Below are 17,315 nucleotides of genomic sequence, written 5' to 3'. Positions count from 1 at the left end.
CAGGCCTGGAGGGTCTTTCTTGAGCTCTAGTCCCTTCAGAAAGCATAAGAGACAGACCGTGCTGTGAATGGAGGGTCCAGTGCTCTGGGACGGAAGGATGGAAGGACAGACGGACGGACGGATGGACACATGGACACACACACACACACACACAGGCAGACCCTCTCCCCCCTCACCCACTAGGACAAGTGGCCTTTTCTGCAGCTGAGTGGGGGTGGCCACACACTCGCCCCTTTGTCCATCATGTCCCAGGCTGTTGTCCTGGAGTCCAGAGCCCCTGTCCAGACGCCCCGCCCTGGGACAGGGAGAGGAAGGAGCAGACCCAGGGCTGTGTGTGGGGAGGCCCAGCCCGGAGGTTGGTGTCGGGAATGAGGGTCTGACTCGAGTGGCACCAAACAGACCAGGTGCACGGCAGGGGCAACGGTGTTTATTTCTCCGCCAGGCATGGTCGGGGCCGGCCCCCTGCCCCCTGCCAGCACAGCACCCTGGGGCTCTCGTCCAACATGGGAAAACTGAGGCTCCTAATGACAGCTGAGGCCGAGGGCAGACACTTGGGCCCTTCACGCAGCAGTGGCAGGCATGGATGCCAGAGAGCAGGGCAGGCCTGCCCTGGAGGGGTGTCCTCCCCCCTGGATGCGCCCCCTTGTCCCCAGGGCTCCCGTGAGGGTGGGGCACCCAAGTAGCTCCGGGGTTGGACAGCTGGGGTTCAAACAGCTGAGAGGGACCGCCAGCCGGATCACTTGAAGCACTTCTCCGCCCTCCTCAGGCTCCCGGCTAAGTGATGCCGCGGTCTCGCTTCTTGCCACGCCAGGGGCTCTGGCGGGACCGCGGCCACAGGAGGCACTTCGGCAGGGGGGCAGGGCTCCCCTCCCCCGTCTCTCCAACAGGAGGGGCCGCAGGACACTGCCACTTGGCCTGTATAGCACCAGGCAGGCTGGGCCAGGCCCGAGGCCACACGGCAAGACCACCTCTCCCTGGCCGCCGGGCCGGCCTGGCACGGGCAGCTCTGGGGGGGGGGGGAGGGGGGGTGCAGGGCAGCGCCAGGCTCTCGCCCCAGGGAGAGGACGAGCCAGGCCGCACACCGAGTGGGGCAGCAAGCCCCTGGTCCTTCTCCTCGGAGTCCTTGCTGCCCCCCTCCCTGCCAGCTTGGGGCCACCTGGGAAGGGGCACCCCTTGGCCTCAACACCCAGAAGAGCTTGCGACAGTGGAGATTTTCTGTGGCAAAAGAACAGCAGCAGCTCGGGGAAGCAGAGCCCAGCAGTGACTGGGGCAGGAGGCCTTCCTGGAGCCGCCCCCTGGGGCCCCCCAGCCCTGCCCGCCCGCCCCGCCCCCCCGCCTTTCTAAACACAGGCCCGGCCTGGCGGTCGCCCGCTGACCTTATAAGGCGGCCTCTGGCTGAGCCACACCTCCCTGCCTGGGCTCCGGGGAGGCCCGCTAGCCGGGGGTCTTGGTGGCAAAGGTCAGGTAGCCGGTGTGGCCCACGGCCTCCTTCATGGGTGTGCCGCTGCGGAAGGGGCTGGCGTCGGGGCCGGCTTCGGGGCCCGGACCGGCCCCCAGGTCGGGCGCGGGCAGGCTGACGGTGCGCACGTTGTACACCCGGGGCAGCACCTCCAAGGTGCTCAGCTCTGAGAAGCCGCGGGCCGCCAGCGCCTGGCACGTGCGCTGCACCTGCTCGATGCACGGCGAGAAGGAGCAGAAGCGCCCACCTGCGGGGAGCCAGACGCGCAGTCAGGGGAGCCGGGCGGGGGGTGGGGTGGGGGCTCAGGAGCCAGCAGCCTGAGGGCTGGGGACTGCGGGCCGGGCGTGTGGGTGCCCGGCCACCGTCCCGGGCCCCGAGGCCGGCCGAGTCCTCCACCACGCAGAGCCTGGCAGCAGGGTGGAGGAGGGGCACAGGCCGGCGGGGCAGGGGCTCTCCGGGAGCCGCGTGGAAGGGGCCACTTAGACCAAGCCCACGACCCTTATTTCTTTGGCCTTTGGCAGGCGCTTCTACGGGGAAAGCCGAGGGTCGGGGCCAGGAGGAACAACGGGCTCAGGGGTCAGGGGTCAGGGCAGAGCCCTGTCCCAGCTGCAGGAGCGCCGTGCCCAGAAGAGCACTCACCACACGGCACGGTGGCAGTGGGGGACGGGGCTCACCGGTGGGCGGAGGCTGTTGCTGTCACAGGAAATTAGAGGCTGCCACCCGCTCTGGGGAACAGGAGGCACCGACGGCCAAGGATGACAGGGTGCAGGCGGGAGCTGACAGCCCCTTCCTGCCACCTCCCACCAGGGCCCACCTGCAGTGTCCCTCGGCCTGGCCCGCGTCCAGCCCACATCCCCATCCTAGCAAGGAGGGTGTGGGGAATCCGAGGCGGGGGAAGGGATGTGGCCGGGCAAGTCCTGGAATGTCCCTGAGGCCTGGTCACCTCAGCCACACCTGGGGACACACCCAGGGACCGCCAGATGGATCTTCAGGAAGGGGTGAGTTTGGAGGAAGCACGAGCAGTTTGATGGCAACCTAGAGGGCACAGTGTCATCCCCAAGAAGGCACCTGGCCCCTGAGCGTACTGCTGGGGAGACAGGACCCTCTGGGCGAGGGCTAGAGCCTTCCGGCCGGACCGAGTCCCAGGGAGCCTGGGGACTGCGCTTCGCTGGGGTCGGGCTCACAGAGCAGGCAGGTATCGGAAAATACAAGGCCCATGAGCAAGAGACACAGAGAGAGCCCAAGGGAGGGGCTTGGAGGGGTATAGGGGGTGGGGTCCACGGATGGTGCAGCTCCCCCCGGCCAAGCACAGGAGGGAGCCCCAACGACAGGAGGAAGGCTCGGGAGGGTGACCACTTGGACCTGGCATCATCTGGGGGTAAAGCTAGAAGGGGTGGAGGGGTGGGAAGCTGGGCTCAGCCCCTCCCGAGCCCCAGGCCACCTTGGCAGAGAGCGGGGACACGGCAGGGGACCCACTGGGACCCACTGCTGCTGCCTTGCTGTTTGAGGCGCGCCTTGGCACCTGTCTTTTGGGGGGGGGGGGAGGGCAGCCCTCCCCCTGGGGGCGCCTGGGGTGGCTCTCCACCCTCCTCCCCACCCTCTGTCCTGCTCTGCTCCGCAGGGAGGAGGGAAGGGGCCCTGGCTGCCTGGGCTGGCTCCTTCTCCACAAAAGGGAAAAACCCAGGGCCTCACCAGCGCCTCCCTGGCTCAGAGCCAATGTTCCCGCCTCCTTCCCGCCTCCACATCTCGTATCTTCCCTAAAAGGGGCTACTCTGCTGGCTCGTGGCTGGTGGGGGGAGGGGAGACTCTTCGGGCAAGAGCTGGGGTCAGAGTCTGGAGTGCCCTGAGGCACAGGTGGCACCTCTAAGGTGGGGCTGCCACAGTCCCCAGGGAACTCAGATGCCTCCCAGCTCCAGGGGGTGGGGGGTGGGGGGGGAGCGGGGCAAGGCCGAAGAACACAGGCTCAGCTGGAGCCCCGTTCTCCCCAGTTCCTATTCCTCTCCACCTCCCCACGAGCCTTCGGCCAGCCTGACCCACCCCGACTTCAGGTCAAAAGGGGCCCTGGCCTGGCCACACTATGTGGCCTGTTGGCTTCTGACCTCTCTGGGCTTCAGACGACCCACACCAGAACCCCCAACGTACCTTCAACCTTGAGGGCGTCCCAGGCGTGGCCCACAGCCTCCCAAGGAGACGGGATGTCCAGGAAAACAGCATCAGCCACGTGGCTCACACCAAAGCCGCTGCGGCATACGTCCTGGTTGCGCACCGTCACCCAGCGGCCCACTCGGTGCTCCTGGAACTCCTCCCGGGCCTTCTCTGCCCGCTGCTGGTGAAACTCCACCGAGTGCAGGTGGCCCGTGGGCGCGATGGTGCGGATGAGCGCATGGGACACGGAGCCACTGCCAGTGCCTGGCAGGAAGGGACGGGTGTCAGGCAGGACTGCCGGGGACGCTTAAGAATCAACCCCACCCTTACCCTGGAAAAACCCACACGGGGCCCATGGGTCAGACGGTCCTGCTCGCTAGTGGGCACCACTCCGGAACTGCCCGGCAGGTCCGGGCTGCCCACGGTTTTGTCACCGAGTCTGCACTGGGGCTGGGTGGGGACGCGACCGGCCGGGTTTGTTTTCGGGGTCTGCAGTGGGTCCGGGCGGCAGAGCGGCCGCCCTGCCCGATCCCAGCACCGGAGCAAACCCCGTCCCCGCCCCCCACCCGGTGGCTGGCCCCGAGTCCCCCAAGCTCGCTGCCCACTCAGAGGTCCGCCCACCTCCAGGCCACGTGGAGCGGGAGTGTGGTGTGCCTCCGCCCTCGCTTCGCCTGGTCTCACGGCACCAAGACACGGCAGCCGACTTGCCACCGGGCCCCACTCTTCCCCCACGTCGCCGTCCGCCAGTTCTCTTCCACTTGCCCTGGCCACTCCCCGGCTCCTGTCAGTGCTGCCCCTCCGCCTGACTTCTCACCTGGCTGTGCCCAGCTGGGGCTGCGTCCCCCCATGACCTCCCCCGCCCTGCGGTTTCGGGTGCCAGTCTTGATGCATGCTCCCCGGTGCCAGGTCCCTTCGCTGCAGACTCCTATTGTCCAGCGCACACGCACGACCTCCCAACACCCGACAGCGCTCGGCGTTAACGAGGACAGAGCTGGATCCGCTCCAAGCCCGAACCCCTCCCGGCGGCCCTTCCTGCCCAGTCAACGACACCCACAGCTCGACCAGACATCGCAGGGGTGCCCCAGACTCCCCTCTCCCACCCCACATTCGGTCCACAGGTAGCTCCTGCCTCCCCGCCTCCACCCTGCCCCCGCGCAGCCTGGGCCCTCCCTCCTGGCTCCGTAACCGCCACCAGACAGGCGATTCTGTTCCCCTCGGTGAGACCCTGCTCTCGCCTCTCCACACGGGCACAGTCAGACCCGACCACCCTCCGAGCTGTGCCCGTTTCCTCCCGACCTCATTTCCTGCCCCTGCCACGTTGGCCTCCTTGCTGGGTCCTCACTCAGGGCCTCTGCACGGCTCACCCTTGGGGTGACACTCTCGCTTGCTTGGCTCTTGGTAGCGCCTCCTCCTCCTCGTTTCCAACTGAATGTCCCCATGCCAGAGGTCTTCCCGGACCGACCGAGGTGGAGGGACCTCTTGGAGCCACCCTCAAACACACAGTCCAGTTTTACTAGCCTCACAGCGATCACAGCACTGAAACAGTGACACTGGGCTTACTGTCCCCTCAGGGAAGGGGCAACCTGGCCTGTCTTGTTCACGGCTGTACCCGTAGTTCCTAGAGGGCAGCTGGCATATTAGAGCCCAGAAGCACGCCCACTGCACAGAGAGCAGTAGGGGATGGAGCTGGCTCGAGGGCCTGCTGCCCATCTGCCACCGGCTCCCCAAGTCCCCAGTGGCTGAGCAGCAGGCCTCTGCCTAGACCCCACTAACCCTCCGACCCACAGCCCAAGTTCTGCACCTGACTCTTCCCGTTTCAAAGTATCTGGCTGGCCAACATGGAGAAAGAGGCCTGAGAGGGATAAGATGGCCTCAAGTCCTCAGACCTGGAAGCAATGGTTCTGGGAACTCTTTGTGACCTTGGAGCCCAGCTGCACAGCCCATGAGGCACATGCTGGAAATATAGGTGCATCGGGCCTGGGCTGTTCCTGACCAGGCTGTATGCTTCAGTCTCCACCCCAGGTGGCCCCAGCACGTGTGTGTGTGTGTGTGTGTGTGTGTGTGTGTGTGTGTGTGTGTGTAAGGGCCAGGAACGACCTCAGGCCCTGGGCTCAGTGACAGCAGTGCTGGCCGACGATGAGCTTGAGATAGAGACTCCCCACCTACAATGAGTACCTCAGAGCAGCCCTGGTCTCCCTCCAGGAAGGGGAAACTCTCGGCCCTGGGGCTGGGTGGTCGGGGACTGCTGGGCCAGCCACTCTCTGCCCTCCTGTCAGCACAGAGGTAGCGACTGGCAGTCAGCACCTAGGCCAAAGCCAAGTGGCACTCTGGCCCTGCCTCGCCAAGGCAGGCAGGACTCTCACTGAACACCAGCTCCTCTGGGGGAAATCCCTGGTCCAGTGCCATCAACTCTCATTCAGATTACAGCACCTGCCTCCTAACTAGTGCTCCTGCTTCTGCCCTCACTCCCTGCAGTCAGCCCCCCCAAAACATTGGTAAAGTAGAAGCTGAGCAACCACGCCTGTCTTCAGGAAGGGCAGGATGGAGGCTGTCTGGATGCTGGGTCAGACTTTCATCTTCAAGTCAATTTTTCAGAATCAGGATTGAGGTAGCCCAAAGAACTCACCGGATTCACAGACCACAGAGCCAGGCCGAAGCTCCAGCATCATAGTGAGCAGAGCAATGTCAGTGGAGTAGAGGATCTGGGTGCGGTGTGGCAGGTTCAGTGTCCAGAGCTCAGGCGTGGGGTGGAGCACATACACCCAGCCACCTCGACCACAGGTCACCTTGGAGCCGAAGGGGCGGCCGATGAGGTCTACTGAGTGCCGCAGGACGCCATGCCGGGTCTGGGTCTGTGCCCCCCGCTGCACACGCACTGCCACCATTGCACCGTGGCCCAGTGACAGGATGGCCGTGTCACCCTCTTTGATCAGCTCCTCATACGCCACGAAGCTCATGGTGTTGCTATCTGGCAGGTGCCTGAGACCTGGGAGAATGTGTGTGGGCATGAGCATGCAAAGGTGCCAAGAGGGTGCACCTGGGATCTGGGTGGAGGGCTGTGAGGCCCAGGTCCCAAGCGGTGAGGGTGGGGTGGCTGGCTCCGTCCCTGGCTCTGTCCAACAGGACGACCAACAGGGCTGCACCCTGCACTGACGTGTTAAGCCCTTCTTGGTCTAGGTCACGAATTAGAAGTCATCAGCCCAAATCACAGATGGAGAAACTCAAGCGGGGCAATGGCAAAGGACGAGCCCACGATTTCCTACTAAGGATCAGACCCTCTCATCACCCTTCTCGGGGACACCGACTCCCATTCTCCAGGTGTGAGAGGAGGGACCGGCCACCAGCGGGGCAGCGGTCAGTGGTCTGTGGTATCACCTGCAGGCCAGGCTTCATTCCACGGAACCCCCCTCACCCCAGTCTCCCCCAAAGCGGGCTTCCAGGCGGACGGGCGGCAAGGGGGGGATGCAGGAGAGGTAAGGGCCCCCCAGCAGAGGTTGGGGACGCGGCAGGCCGGGCCGGCACGGGGCGAGGGGGGGCCGCACCGAGTCTCACCCGCCAGGCTCGGCGGGCTCCCGCTGATGGACGCTCCGCACGTGGCCGCGCGACGCTGCCTCCGCACTTCCGGCTCCGGCGCGGCGCGGCGCCCGCGGATGGCGTCACGGCGCCCCGCCCCTCGCGCGCGGGATGCCGGGACCCGTGGGCAGCCCCTCCCGGCTGCGGAGCGCGCCTCCTGGGCGGCCTCTGCTCGCTACGGCTTCGCTGTTTATACAAGCTCGTGCAAAGGACAAACGAGAAGTTCCAGCGTCCCCTCGGTCGCGCTGCTGTGGGCGGGGACCGGGGCAGGGCCTCGTAACGCACTCTTTTTGGCAGCCCTGAAGTCCCCGGAAAGGCTGGCCCTTTGCTAGCTGCCCACGCCCTACGAGGACACTTTGCCTTGGCCGTGTTGTCCCAGCAAACCACTCTGGGAACACCTCACACTGGGCCCCAGGATGAATTCCAGAAAATGGAATTGCAGATCAGAGGGTCGTCCCAGAAGGCTCTGGCCCGAAGGGTCTGCAGAAGTGGCCTTAGGCCAAGCCTCGCCTCCCCTGCAGGGGCACATTCTCCACTTCGGGGAGGCGGCGGGCTGTCCTGCATGAACCGGGCTCACATTGGGGGTGCTGAGGACCAGGTGAGCAGCCTGAGCAGGCACACTGGGGGAAGGGCAGCGGGAACACAGCGGCAAAAAAAAGGGAAGCGGCAGCCCTGTTCTGTCTCAGCAGGGCTGATTCAGAGCCAGTTCCTCTGTAGAGAGGGCGTGGGGCGGAGCGGTGGACAGCAGGGGATATGGAATGCCTTCCTCTAGCACTCAGCTCCCAGCACCCTGGGCTCGTTCTGATAGAGCCCCTCAAGCCCACCTTGGGCTTAGTCTGGGCCCTACTAAATCGAGTGACTGTAGGCCACACCCCAGCCTGACAAAATGGGAGTGGCCAGGCCCCTGCAGGGCCAGCCTGTCCGTGGGGCACGATGAATTCTCCTTTTTCTGGGGCCGGGACTGCCAGGGTGCCTGTGGCCCTTGCCATGGGCCCCTCAGAGAGTCCAGGGTAGAAACCAGGCGCCTAACCTCAGCTCCCCCCACCATGCCTCTGCCCTGGCTGGGTCTGGGTCTGGGAACCTCTCAGGGGTAAGAAGGTAAGGGGACTTAGGTGGCCACCCAAGTGGGTTATTGTTCCTTTTCGGCCAGCACTCTGGCCACCAGCTGCCCACGTGGCTCACTATGGCCTTGCTGCTTCTTCCCCTTAACGTGGAGACAAGCCGGCCCCATCTACAGCTTGACAACCTCTGTTCCAGGTCACTCTGCTTCACTCTCTTGGTGATGCACCTGCCTGAATCACCCCCTAATTGCTCCACTGGGAGATTTCAACTTTCCACTTCTGGGGGTTCCTCTTCCCCAGCCTCTCAGCTGTGATATGGAGCTGAGGTTGGGCGCCTACTAAGAGCCTAAATTGGGACTTAGTGACTCGGCAGTGGTTTCCCGTGGTCCCAACTTCCCACTTGCCTCTCTGTCTGTGACTGGTTGGCTAGCTTCTCCAGTGCCCCCTCCTCTAGGTAGCCTACCCAGGGTTGCCCATCTGCTCCATCTGAGGCTGCCCCAGCCCTGAGCGGGATCCTTAGCCCTGCTCCCCCAAGCCCCAGCTGATTACTCAGGTCAGGTGGACACTTTGCCCAGGGCAGAGTTTGGATATTGGGACTCCCCTACCAAGAACTGGTTCTAAAGAATCCCAGGTAAGTATCATTATATTAAACCTTCTCCACAGTCCTGTCAGGGTGGGGACCACTTTATGGAAACTCAGGCTAGGTAACTGCCTGAGGTCACAGCCAATGGGGGATTGGGATTTAAAGCCAGTAAACCTAACTTGAGAGAACCAATGGCAGATTTGAAGAAAGGTGGGAACAGACAGGAAAAAGACCCTGGAGACAAGAGTCACAGGCACCCTGTCAGGAAGAGAGAAGCTGAAGATGTCCACGGGGGGGGGGGGGGGGGAGGCTGCACCTGGACCAGGTGCCCTGACATCCCCCTCTCTCTGAGTAGCCCAGGCTCTTACCCCATGGTGCTCAGTGACCCCAAAGCAGCCCCTACTCCTCTCCTGACTGCAACCAACTTCCCCTTTGGGTTCTTCAGGGCTCAGGGACGGGGCACCAGGAGCAAGCAATGCCCATCCTGTCTTTTAAGCACAGACTCTGAGAATGACCTCTGGCTCCTTGCCTGTCCCTCCCACTTGGCCTACCCCCCTGCATGCCCGGCGCTGCACCCCACTGGGCAGGCTGAGTTTGTGGATGAAAAGCTGGGGACTCCATTGAAGCTCCCCTCCCCCTCTAGGGCTGGCTGGTTAATGTGCAACCAGGTGTGATTTCTGAGGAACCTGGACCATAAACTCGTTGGGTGATGTCACCCAGCTTCTTGCCCAGACGCTGCCAAACCGGCTCCTTGGGCCCTGGGGAAAATGGAGGGTCCACAGACAAGAGCCAGGTCACTGGGGCAATGTTATTCTTGGTGAGGTGGAGGCTGGCACCGTCCAGGCCTCCCCACCCCTTGCTCCTCTGCTCTGGGACCACACAGGCTCCCAAGCAGCCCCTGGTAGGGAGCCATCCCCTGACATTTGGGTCTAAAGGCCTTGAAGGCCCCCTGCCCTTCCCCCATCGCAGCTGTTGACCACCCATGCTGTCAATCTAGTGCAGCCTGGGCTTGGCCAGCCCTGGGGGGCGGGGGGGGGGGGTGGTCCCCAAGATGGGTCCCAGGTTAAGTTAGCTCAGGGCCAGGCACTCCAGGACCAGTGACGGGTTGCTGGACCTCTGACCTGTCTCTTCTGTCACCCATCTTCTGATCTGCCTTTGCTTATCTGCAAAAGGTTAAAACACCCCTCTCAGAGGCTGAGGATTTCTGGAGCCTCAAGCAGCAGTATCACAGGGCCTGACCTTGAGCAAGGCAACCCCAAACCTCTGGACCTCACCTCTCCAGCTTGGACCTTGCTTTTGGGGGGAGAGGGGATAGGACCCTTCCCTCCTCCCACCCAGCAGGTTAGGCCCTTGGTGGCCTGAGGGTGGCGTGGGGGACGGGTTGAGAAGCTGCAGAGGCTGAAGACAAAGAGGAAGCCCTGAGTGCCCCTCACCCCATGTCTGAAAGCCAAGTCTGCCTTCAGGTTTCCAGAAACAGAAACTTGAGCCCATCGGGCTTTTGGGGGTGGGGAGGTGGAAAAGGAAACTGCAGATTATTTCTAAAATGGGAGGAAGGGGCTTCAAGGGGCACAGGGGGCAGGAATTCCAGGCTTAAGGGACACCTGCTGTCTGGGCAGTCCTGCCCATTTGCCTCTTTACCTTGGTTTGTTTTATGTGTCTTAAGAAAATGTTGACTGGGAACAGGTCAAAGCACGCCAAGGTGAGCGAGGGAAGAGACAGAAGTCCCGTGTGTGGTAACCGCAGGGACAGCCTAGCGACATTCCACACCCACTGGTGCGCACACAGGCGGAGGTGAAGGGGCTTGCTCATCCTGTGCCTCTTTGCTCCAGTGCCGGTTCCTCAGAGGTACCAAATCCCCTGGAGCTCCTCGCTCCGCCTCTGCCCTGCCCCCAGCCCCCGCAGCACCCGTCTCCTCCCGGATGGCGACGTGATTTCATTCACGTGGCTGGTCACTCATGGCCAGCCTTCCAGCAGCAGCGTGATGTTCACCTTGCTGTCCCCCAGAGCTCACTGTGTGGTCCTGGAGGCGTTTTGTTACATACACACAGAGAAGGGTGTCCCCTCCTTTCTTGCTTTATTCACAAAACGATGCATGGCGTGCGTTAACACACAAGCTCCAATTGACTCTTCTTTTTCTCTTTTCATTTTATTGCATGAAGGAATTGCACGACTACAAGTTAAAAGCAGACCCCAAATGGTTACATTATACAAGCTGTGGGGTTTTTTAACTTGTGGCAAGGGACAGAAGGGAAATTCTACTCGTTGCAAGGAAATCCTCACTTAAGCTTAATCAAAAGCACTTAAAACCCATGAAACTGGGGCGCCTGGCTGGCTCAGTCAGTGGAGCACGCGGCTCTTGATCTCAGGATCGTGAGTTCAAGCCTCAAGTTGGGGGAAGAGATTACTTAAAAAAAAAAAAAAAAAAAAAAAAAGGAGATGATAATAATAAAAAGAAAACCAAGTGGGTAACTTCAGCTAGGGCTCCTTTGCCACTCCAGTCTCCACGAGGAATTGGCATATGTTCTTGCACTGGTCACCCTGCGGCTGAATTACTTCTCCATATTCTGGGTGCTCAATTCTCAATTACACCACCATTGCAGGGGAATTTCTTAAACACCTTATTAGTTCCTTTTTGTTGTAATCATCAATGACCCCTTGGATAGTAGTAAGGGTCTCCCAGCCATTTCTCTGTTGGCTTCATATGTGGACAAGACCTTCAGTGTCCGCAGGAAGATCGTCACTCTTACTCACGTCGGCAAAGGGTTTGGAAGAGGGGATGTTCTGGATAGTGGACGTGGATAGGATCTCTTTTCCGCCGTGAAGGTGGCCTGCAGAAGGCTCTCATGGGACAAGGCAGATGGATCTTCAAGAGGTGAGGGGGCCGAGGAGGAGGCTGCTGAGTCCTTGCTGGTGGCTCAGTGACTAAGGGTCTAACTCACTTTTAAAAATAGCTGTGTTAATACTCTACACTGGGGGTGTGCCTTCCTACCCCTGGCCAGTCCCCAAGTGATGGGCATCGAGTTCATTTGTGTGTTTTCCCCACTGCACATCTCTACCTGCAGGGATGAGACGGTCCTTTCTAAAGGCTGGATTCCTAGAAGTGGGATTGCTGGGTCATGGAGTACAAACGTTTTTAATTTTAATAGATACTGCCAAATTACTTTTCAGAAAGGATGTAGCAGTTCACAGTTGCAGGCCGCGTGTGACCGTCTGTCTCTCCACATTCCAACCCATGGCTGACACTGGCTGGTGTGTCTTTCACATTTTTGCCATCTGGGTGTTTTGGGGGCAGTGGAAGTCCTTGTTTTAATTTGCACGATCCTCATTTCTAGCGAGTCGTTGTTGTTTTTTAAATCTCACATAGGCTTATTGTTTGTGTTTCCTCCCATCTTTGCTGAGAGTCTCTGGGGGACTACCTTTGGGGGTGGGGTGGGGAGATGAACTTGTCCCCTGTGGAAAGGGCCCAGGGCTGGGGTCTGGAGGCTCTGAGACCGTGCAGTCCCCAGCGGCCTCCCAGGGCCACATTGTTCTCTCACCTACCAGGAAAGGCTGGCCCCGGGGGTCTCTGGCTTGGGTCCCCTGGCGCCGGGGGACTTGCCCAAGGTCAAGGCACCACGGGTGCCACCCCACTGGGCCGCAGCCAGATTGCACCTCCCTCGAGCTTAGCTCTGCACCAAGATCGCCCGGGAGATGCCTGCGGGCACCTTGAGGAAGGTCGGCAGCTCCGGGCCAGCTCGGATGGGGCGGGGGTGGGGTGGGTGGGTGGAGGGGTTAGTACCTGCTGCGGGAGCCTGGGCCGGTCACGCCTGGACCCTCGTCGAGATCCAGGGACTGGCGGGGCTAGGGAGGGCAGGAGCAGGGCTGCAGATGAGCCCGAGCGTCTTCAAGTGCCCAGTGGCTCTTCTGCCTCAGTTTCCCGCCCGGAGGCAGCGCGGGGAGAACTACAGAATATCCAAGGGCCTGAGGCTTCAGCCGCGGGGTCTTGGGCGGGCGCCGGGTCGGATAGGCGGGCTGCGCGGGGTCCCAGCAAAGGGATAACAGGGGTGGGCGGCCGGGTGGGGGGGTTGTCGGGGGCTGCGGGTGGCGGACAAAGCGACGGCACCACCCCGCAGCGCGAACCAATGGAATGAATGGGCTATAAATAGCGGCCAATGGGCGGCCCGCGTCGCGCCCCTTAAGAGCCGCGGGAGCGCGGAGCCACCGCTGTTCGCCTGCGCCGCGCCCAGAGCTGCCGACCGACCGAGCGCCCCTGCCCCGCCCGGCTGCCCGGTGAGTGGGCCCGAGGGCTGGGGGGAGGGGGGGCGGCCGCCTGGGCGCCGGGGTGGGGGCGCTGCGCACGGAAGGAGCTCGTGGGCAGCAAAGTCGTGCACGCCGGGGTCCGCCGCCCGGAGCGCGCGCGCCGGCTGGGCCTGGGGTCCTGGCGGTGCGGGAGTCTCCCCCGCGCGCGCGCTGCGGACCCCTCTGACCTTGGCCGCGCGCCCCAGGGTGACCAGGAGCAGGGGCAACGAGGCCCTGAATGGTCCGCAGGTCCCTGGGGGGCCGGTGCGCCGGGTCCCCGCTGACCCTCGAGTCTCCCCGCAGCCTTCCGCTCGCCGCCGCCATGCCCTTCTCCAATAGCCACAACGCGCTGAAGCTGCGCTTCCCGGCCGAGGACGAGTTCCCCGACCTCAGCGGCCACAACAACCACATGGCCAAGGTGCTGACCCCCGAGCTGTACGCGGAGCTGCGCGCCAAGTGCACGCCGAGCGGCTTCACACTGGACGACGTCATCCAGACCGGCGTGGATAACCCGGGTACGCGCACCTCGGTCCCGGGGTCAGGGTACCGGGTCGCCTTATCTGCAAGACACTCCCCTGGGGCTCGGGCCCAGCGCCTCCCCTAGAACCCCTCCCAGGCTAGGGTTCCCGCGGCGCCCCCTTCCCGCGAACAACCTCAGGGTCCTGAGGGGCTCGGTCAGGCCTGGCAGTGACGCCACTGTCCCCATTCCACGCTCCCCCCAGGTCACCCCTATATCATGACCGTGGGCTGCGTGGCAGGCGATGAGGAATCCTATGACGTGTTCAAGGAGCTCTTTGACCCCATCATCGAGGACCGGCACGGAGGCTACAAGCCCAGCGACGAGCACAAGACCGACCTCAATCCCGACAACCTGCAGGTACGAGGTTGGCCCCGAGGTGGCTCCGGGTGGCGGGGTGGGCTGGGGAGGGGTCCCCCAGCGCTCACCCCCGCTCTGCCCCCAGGGCGGCGACGACCTGGACCCTAACTACGTGCTGAGCTCGCGGGTGCGCACGGGTCGCAGCATCCGCGGCTTCTGCCTCCCCCCGCACTGCAGCCGCGGGGAGCGCCGAGCCATCGAGAAGCTCGCAGTGGAAGGTAGGGGTCGCACCTCTGTCCCCGTGCGGCTTGTTAACCAGTCACCCCAGTCACCTGAGCCGCCGCTGCCGCGCTCTTATCTGCGCGCCGGGTCCGGTTTCCCGGGGGGACTGCGGCCTGGGGCCCTGCGAGGGCGGCCCGGCCGGGGCTCCCACAAAGCTGGGCGGGCGTGAGCACAGGGGCTCCCGTGTGCCCTTCTGAGCGCGCCCCTCCGCAGCTCTGGCGAGCCTGGACGGCGACCTGGCCGGCAGGTACTACGCGCTCAAGAGCATGACCGAGGCAGAGCAGCAGCAGCTCATCGACGACCACTTCCTCTTCGACAAGCCCGTGTCGCCCCTGCTGCTGGCCTCCGGCATGGCCCGCGACTGGCCCGATGCCCGTGGCATCTGGTGCGTGCCCAACTCCTCTCGTGGGTCCCCCCCCCCCCACTCCCCTTCCCCTCCTCCCCTTGGCCCTCCCCACGCCAAGGCCAGGCTGAGGAGGAAGGAAGAGGGAGGAGCCGTGCTCCTAGGACAGGTTTGGTGCTTCCCAGGCCTCCTCGCAGGTGACCTTGACCACACAGGTGCATCAAGGGACGCCAGCTGGTAGAGGCTGAGGCCTCGTGGGATCTTGGAGGTGGGCATTGGGTCGCTTTGACTGCTCTCCTCCACCCTCCTCTTGGGAGCCGGAGCTTCTGGTTTTCTCACCCCTTTCCCCGCAGGGACTCTGCCAGGTGCTGGGTGACGCAGACACTTCCTAGTGGGAGTGGGAGTGGGGGTGAGGGTGGGGAAGGCTTACAGCTCCTGCCTCCACTGTGTGCGTAGGGAGGCTTCTGCGCCCAGATACAGCGGTCCTCTTGCCCCTTACCTCCTAGGTGGGGCCCTCGTCCCTCCCCCACACCCAGGCCACGCGGCACATGACTGGCTAGAGGCTAGGGCACAGCTCCGGGCTTTTTGGACTCTCTCTGAGGTGTCCTGGCTTCCCTGCCTACCTCCAGAGTGTGGTCCTGGCAGAAGCCCAAGCTTCTGGGTACAGCCGGATGGAACACCTCAGGGACTTGGAAAGTTCCTGGGGTCTGGGGACCCCCTAGAGCTTTTTTCTGGATGTGCTCTGAGACCTCCAAGGAGGAGGCTTGACCGTGCCCCTCCCCCAGGCACAATGACAATAAGACCTTCCTGGTGTGGATCAACGAGGAAGACCACCTTCGGGTCATCTCCATGCAGAAGGGGGGCAACATGAAGGAGGTGTTCACTCGCTTCTGCAATGGCCTCACCCAGGTCAGGCCTGACCATCCCCAAACTGGGCTGGCACGAGTGGGGTCTGGGACCAGGGAGGGCGCAGGGCCGAGCCCCAGAGCTCAGGCCAGGATGTGGGCGTCCCATCAGTCCCCCTGGGAGCCCTGGTCTCCGTTACCTCAGGGTCCTGCCAGGGGACTCCTGGGTCCGAGGGTGTCCCCCACCTGGTGCCTTGGAGGTGCCCCTCAGCCAGGCCAACCCTGTCTCACCTTCTCCACCTCCAGATTGAAACGCTCTTCAAGTCTAAGAACTACGAATTCATGTGGAACCCTCACCTGGGCTACATCCTGACCTGCCCGTCCAATCTGGGCACAGGGCTGCGGGCAGGTGTGCACATCAAGCTGCCCCACCTGGGCAAGCATGAGAAGTTCCCGGAGGTGCTCAAGCGGCTGCGGCTTCAGAAACGAGGCACAGGTGAATGGGGCAGGTGGTCTTCTCCCCCTGGGGCAGCCCCCCACCCCAGTCCTGCTGACCTGGCTGTCTCCCCAGGTGGTGTGGACACAGCTGCTGTGGGTGGGGTCTTCGACGTCTCCAACGCAGACCGCCTGGGCTTCTCGGAGGTGGAGCTGGTACAGATGGTGGTGGACGGCGTGAAGCTGCTCATCGAGATGGAGCAGCGGCTGGAGCAGGGCCAGGCCATTGATGACCTCGTGCCTGCCCAGAAGTGAAACCCTGGCCTGCACCTGCCACCACCACCACCAGCCCCGCTGCTTCCTAACTTATTGCCCGGGCAGTGCCCACCACGCACCCTGATGTCCGCCGCCTGGCGGCTGAGCCCTTAGCCTCGCTGTAGAGACTTCCGTCGCCCTTGGTAGAGTTTATTTTTGTGATGGCTAAGATGTTGCTGATGCTGGAATAAACTAGGGTTTCGGCCTGCCACGAGTCTCCGAGTAGTGGCTCCCCTTTCCCGTGGCTGTTCTGGGACCCAGGAGCCAGGATCTGAGGGCTTCAATCCTGGATCTACCCTTTCTGCTTCACTTTCCTTAAGGGACAAAGTCAGGAGGCAGTCACTGTGCCATCCTGTCTACTTGGCTTCCCTGCAGCCCTGGGATGGGCTGGGGGGGTGGAGGGGCCAGGAGGGGGAGGAGCTCTAGGGTGACAGAGCCCCAGCCAGAGCATCTAAGGGCATTTGGGCCCTGGGAGGTGGAGCCTGGCACTTTTGCTCAACCCCATCCGGCAGTGTGGGAGGAGGTGTGGATGCCGTGAGGGGAGGGTGGGTCTTGCCCCCCTAATCTAGTTCCTTTTCCAGTCGGTCTCTGCCACCTCTCCCCCCCACCTACAAGAGCCCCTAAATAATCCCTCTCCTCCGCTTCCCTTCCTCACAGCCTTAGGCAGGGCAGACAGTACCCCCTTCTTGCTGCCCCCAGACCCAGCCCTTCGGTCCCTTTCAGAAAGCCCTGGGACCCCTTTGGAACGCCCTCCTCCTTGCAGCCCCCTCTCCAGGACCCTCAGGTGCTCCACCCCTTGGCCTCCCATGGTGGGTCCTCAACATAAGGTCCCTGGGCGGGAGGGTGGGTTGGGGTCTCGCTTTCCCAGCCACTCTACAGCTGCCACAGTTCCCGACTGATCTCACACCATGGTGGGCTGGGGGCGTAGAGGTGGAACCTGTAAGCCAGCCAAGGGTAGGGCTTGTCCCCCAGCTCCACAGCTCTGTGGACAGTCTGTGCTGCCACCTGCCGGCCAGGGCCACCTCTATCCTGGTCTCCCACCCCCATCAGAATCTGGGGTACCCCAACTCCTCACGCTTTGGGTCAGCAGGCCCTAATCCCCACCAAGGTTACCCTGCAACTAGGAAGAGAACTGGGCATGGCCTTCGTGCCCACTATGTCCTGGGCTGGGCAGTCTTT

The 17,315-nt window shown here is 62.9% G+C and overlaps 2 protein-coding genes and 1 pseudogene across 4 annotated transcripts; 1 reads left to right on the top strand and 2 right to left on the bottom strand.

Annotated features, from left to right (window-relative positions):
- Positions 1-1,322: 1,322 nt before the first annotated feature.
- On the bottom strand, positions 1,323-7,379 carry TRMT61A (tRNA methyltransferase 61A). Of its 3 annotated transcripts, none has more exons than XM_042944405.1 (4): positions 7,147-7,379; positions 6,231-6,590; positions 3,602-3,868; positions 1,323-1,706 (listed from the first exon to the last, which is right to left on the bottom strand). In XM_042944405.1, the coding sequence occupies exons 2-4, from the start codon at positions 6,559-6,561 to the stop codon at positions 1,435-1,437; spliced, it is 870 nt and encodes a 289-aa protein (XP_042800339.1). In that variant the 5' UTR covers positions 6,562-6,590; positions 7,147-7,379; the 3' UTR covers positions 1,323-1,434. The 3 variants fall into 3 exon arrangements, with proteins under 3 accessions (XP_042800339.1, XP_042800340.1, XP_042800338.1); XM_042944406.1 differs by having other exon boundaries at positions 7,157-7,379; XM_042944404.1 differs by lacking the exon at positions 7,147-7,379 and having other exon boundaries at positions 6,231-7,133.
- A 2,081-nt stretch (positions 7,380-9,460) lies between these two features.
- On the bottom strand, positions 9,461-11,838 carry LOC122222681 (annotated as a pseudogene).
- Positions 11,839-12,593: 755 nt separating this feature from the next.
- Positions 12,594-16,345, top strand: CKB (creatine kinase B). Its single transcript, XM_042944403.1, has 8 exons — positions 12,594-13,090; positions 13,403-13,614; positions 13,822-13,976; positions 14,062-14,194; positions 14,412-14,583; positions 15,327-15,450; positions 15,693-15,882; positions 15,958-16,345. Exons 2-8 carry the CDS (start codon positions 13,422-13,424, stop codon positions 16,134-16,136), a joined length of 1,146 nt encoding a protein of 381 aa, XP_042800337.1. The 5' UTR covers positions 12,594-13,090; positions 13,403-13,421; the 3' UTR covers positions 16,137-16,345.
- The last annotated feature ends 970 nt before the right edge of the window (positions 16,346-17,315 follow it).

The sequence above is a fragment of the Panthera leo genome, chromosome B3 (assembly GCF_018350215.1).
Source record: "Panthera leo isolate Ple1 chromosome B3, P.leo_Ple1_pat1.1, whole genome shotgun sequence".
Taxonomy (NCBI): Eukaryota; Metazoa; Chordata; class Mammalia; order Carnivora; family Felidae; genus Panthera; species Panthera leo.
The sequence above is the reverse complement of the archived record's forward strand: the minus strand, read 5'-3'. Positions and strand labels throughout refer to the sequence as shown.